At 39.1% G+C, this 4,427-nt stretch overlaps 1 protein-coding gene across 1 annotated transcript; it reads right to left on the minus strand.

Annotated features, from left to right (window-relative positions):
* Window positions 1–1,307: 1,307 nt before the first annotated feature.
* LOC132175110 (uncharacterized) lies at window positions 1,308–3,340 on the minus strand. Its single transcript, XM_059586940.1, has 2 exons — window positions 2,894–3,340; window positions 1,308–2,645 (listed from the first exon to the last, which is right to left on the minus strand). The coding sequence occupies exon 2, from the start codon at window positions 2,566–2,568 to the stop codon at window positions 1,678–1,680; it is 891 nt and encodes a 296-aa protein (XP_059442923.1). The 5' UTR covers window positions 2,569–2,645; window positions 2,894–3,340; the 3' UTR covers window positions 1,308–1,677.
* Window positions 3,341–4,427: the final 1,087 nt, after the last annotated feature.

A 4,427-nucleotide genomic window follows, 5' to 3' on the forward strand; every position in this document is an offset into this window, starting at 1 on the left:
ATAGTCATGAAACTCAAAATTCAAACGTATATTCAATCATCTGAGACTGACACATTTGGATCTTGGTGGGCTGTCAGGCACCAATTCCTGCTTGATAAGTTCAATTACTCTTAAAGCTGTGAAGTACTTTTGGTGGGGTTTACTTTGAAAAGTGTCATTTGTAGAATTTACTTATGAAAATTCTTTGGTAAACTTGTTGAAAAGTGTTTTATGTTTTGAAACAAATACTAAACATGTTTATTGTGTTAAAAAAAAATAAAAGGGTAAGAGAAGGCAATAAAATAAGAGAAATTTTTTTATCCGAGCGTGACCATAATAACACCGATATACTGAAAACTAATAAAATATTTGTTAGTGATTCATCATCCTAGCAATAAATCACCATAAAAAAGGGTAATTCAAATTGTGATCTTACTCTAACCCCTTTCATAGTAACTCCCAATCTCAGTAATTATATTGGTGCAATGGTGTATGAGACAGAGAGGGGGATTGTGCCTGTTTTGTTTCAGATTAAAGCGGCTCAAAATATCTTGAGTCTTTAATTAATAATAAAATGGCCTTTATTCTCAATTTATTTTCCAAATAATGTGAAGATAAGCTTTTCTAAATTTCTTATAACAGTAAATAATATTGATGTAATTATTATTATTATTATTATTATATAATTTTTTATTATTTTTGAACAACACTATCCTTTTAAATGCAATAACCTAAAGAAATGGAGAAAATTTGAAATTGAGAAGATATTTTCCGTGGACATAGAACTATAGAAGAGAAAAAAGGTTAAGATGCTTACGCACATGGTGCAATTAATAAGCTTCGGGACTAAAGAGAAGTCATGAGGGCTGGACCTCGTTATGGGAATAATAAACTTGTTAATTACACTAGACCCTACAATATAGCATTAGATTCAGCATTTTTAGACACGAGTGCTTCCCATAATCTACCACTATAATTAATTAAAGTACCGTTACTAATTACACTTAATTTAACGTTACTAATTATACTTAATTTTTTTCATTTAAATATAAAGACGATTAAAATCCTGTGGCTTTAAATTTAATTCCCACGTAACATAGTCAGCATGCTTAATCATCAGAGAAGCAGGACAAGGATTTGACGACAGCCCAGCCCTACAACGGCTCCATCAGCTCACCACCTCCACATACTTGCATATCAGTCGCCATCTTTTTCAAAACTACTCATCGATCAACTCTACCCTTTCTCCTTTCCCAGGGAGCAAGACCACATGGTGGGGAACCGACACCAAAATCAAACAATACCCCTTATATATTTGCACCCAACAATTCAGGAAACTTACCATTCAACCATTATTTATTATTTATTTTTTACAAAATTCAGATTCTGAAACAAAATCAGGCATCAATTATTCCCAATTGATAACCATATATTAAAAAATAAAAAACTACATTAATTAGATTTAGAGCTATACTATAGTGTATTTTCCAACAAAGCATCCAGGTCAGCTTCGCCTTCCCAGACAATTACATTCATTTTGACCCAATCTTTTCTTTTCTTTTCTTTTTCTTTGGGTTCTACTTTCTTTCTGCTTTTTTTTTTTTTTCAAATTAAGCAGAACATGTTGTACTACAAAGCAGTAGCATAGTAAAATTTTTAGTTAATAGATGTCAAAGTAAAAAAAAAAGGAGTGACGTGTCAACACCTCCAGTCGAGCCTGACCTCGGCGGGGCCGACGACGTGCTGACGGGGCTTGCGGAACGAGACGATGTGGCTGCTGACCATGAACGCGGTGACCCGCTCTGACACCTTGATTTCTTCCATCTTCAGGTCTTGTAGCCTCCGCGCGTACTCTGGAACGTGCATCAGGTCCCACACCACGCCCACCCCACCGGGCTTCAACACCCTCACAACCTCGCCCACCACCCTCATCCTCTCCGCCGCGGCCTCCACTGTACGGTTCCGGCCGTGCTCTTTCCCCACCGTGTGGAGGAACACCCCGGAGACCACCACGTCGAAGCTGTTGTCTGCGAAGGGCAGCCTCCTCACGTCGCCTTCTCTGCACGTCACGTACTCTCCGACCCCCTCCAGCTTCGCCGTACGGAGGGTCCGGAGCGTGGTGGCCTTGGAGCGGTCCAGACCCACGACCCGGCCGGAGCTACCCTCCTTCTTGAGCTGGGTCGCGACCGCGTTGAGGAGGATTCCCCGGCCGCAGCCGAGGTCGAGGGCGTGCTTCACCGTCGACCAGTCGTCGACGAAGGAGAGCATGCGGAGGGCCATGGCGTGGTGGAGGGGCACGGCGGAGTAGAAGAAGTTGGCGGCGGCGAACAAGAGGCATACGGCGGAGAGGGCGGTGACGGAGCCTGTGAATCCGGCGGCGAATCGGGCGGCGCCGCCGGGGAGGGAGATGGTGACGGAGAGGATAGACTCGAAGAAGGAGCGGATGGGGTCGAAGTAGAGGAGGTAGAGCACGGAGAGGACGCCAAAGAGAAGGGCGTGGAGGAGGAGGAACACCAGGGTCTGCCACTGCTCCACGCCGTAGATCGCGTAGATCTGGCTCCAGTCTCTGCTCGTCGCCGTTTTGCCCATTTCTTGCTTTTCCTTTCCTTTCCTTCTCCAATCTAATGCGAGAGATTCTACGGGTAATTGGAAAGAGAACCTGCCAACTGGGAAAACAAATTCTGGGTGAGAATTCGGGAAAGTGTGTGAGCGAGTAAATGAGTGAGTGAGTGAGAGAAAATGTGAGAATTTATTCTTTCATGAAAAATTATTAGAGTCGTTAAGAAATTATAACCGAAAGGCAGAAAATGGGGTAACGCATTTTCTTTCTAAAAATTCCCGCGTTTTCTCGGCAAGCAAACAGACCCAGTGGTAGCCCTAAGTATTGGATTTCGTAATTTTTATATATACTTACAGTGACGAAGCTTGGGAATCAGCCCAGGGTCTGAGATCCAGCAGCTGCAGAGAACTTAATGGCAATCCCAACACGGAAAGAAAGATCAGGAAGAACAGAACAGAGAGCTCAAAGTGCCAAAAATTCCCAGCCTTCTTTTCTCAGAAGCAATAGAGAGCGAGACCCAAAAACCCATTTATACAGAGAGAGAGAGAATCACAGTAATAAATCTGCAAGTGTCAGCTCTGGTACTGACGAGGACGACGACATATTTTATCACCTCCCGGCTCCAGCAAATCACGCGCTTTTGCTCGTCGCCTTGCGACTAACTTAACGAAGCACAGCTCCAAATTGGGCTTTCAGATTTCAAACATCAACAAAAATGGAAAAAAATAAAAGAACACTCAAAGCGGATTTGGATTTGTACGGACTCTTGAGAAAATGGGAGGGATGGGCAAGTCGCAAGTGCGAGCGATTGTGGATTTGTGGATACGTACGTATTTATGTGGGGGAAGTAGGTTGGGAAACCAGTTAATGTTTACCGGGTGACCTCCTCAGCCAGTAACTTGAATATTTTATTTTAGAGTAATGTAGATATATTTTCAAAATTAGCTATTTAATATCGACTTCATTTAGGCGTATAATAGTCGTATAATAATTTACTAAATAATATTTATCTTTATTTTATAACTTAAAGCGGAAAAAGTTTAGAAATGAATAACGATATTTAGTAAACTGTTATATTATTCTCGTACAATTTGATAATATAAAAGTAAAAATTATTCATTAAATTAAAAATTAGTTAAAGAAAAATTAAATATTAATTTTCATTGGTTGATCATTTCAATTGTATTTGTATGGTATAGCGGGTTTAGTATATGAATGAGGTCAAAATGGGGATTTGATCAAGTCCGGTTGCCTTTTGGGAAGAGTGTAGAGTTTGTGATTGTTAAAAAATAAATAAAAAATCTACCAAGATTGATTGGTTTGAGTGGGTTTGACCAAGGGAAGGCCTATGTTACAAAACTTGCTCGTCATTAATTCATAAAACCAGCTCAATATTGGTTTGACTCAACGTATGTGATGGTAAGATGGTTGAACAAGTTGGAAGAGCTCAAAATAAGGCAAGGTTTTATTTTATTGGAAGTGACATTTTTTTTTTTTTTTTTAAGATATTGAAAGTGACTTTGATTAGCTTCCTTTTGTCCATACATTATCATCTACGTTACTCACCCAAAAGAGACAACCTACCAAAGTTGTGTAGATTGATAGCACTTTTTAGATATTTAAAAAATGAAACAAAATAAAATTGATTTGATATAAAGGTGAAAGTAATTTCGAGCGTTTTGTAAAAGAGGCATATTACACGATCATCTTTTAATCATTTATTTTTACAAATTCAGTAAATCAACTATTAGATTTGTAAATTTATATGAGTTTCACATAAATTTAATGATGAATTTATCGATTCTCGATATGAAAATGGTTGAAAAAAAATGAATTTTATCATTTTTCTTTTGTAAATGTTTTGTATTTAAAGTTATTTATTAATGTT

The sequence above is a fragment of the Corylus avellana genome, chromosome ca3 (genome assembly GCF_901000735.1).
Source record: "Corylus avellana chromosome ca3, CavTom2PMs-1.0".
In the NCBI taxonomy this organism is placed as follows: domain Eukaryota; kingdom Viridiplantae; phylum Streptophyta; class Magnoliopsida; order Fagales; family Betulaceae; genus Corylus; species Corylus avellana.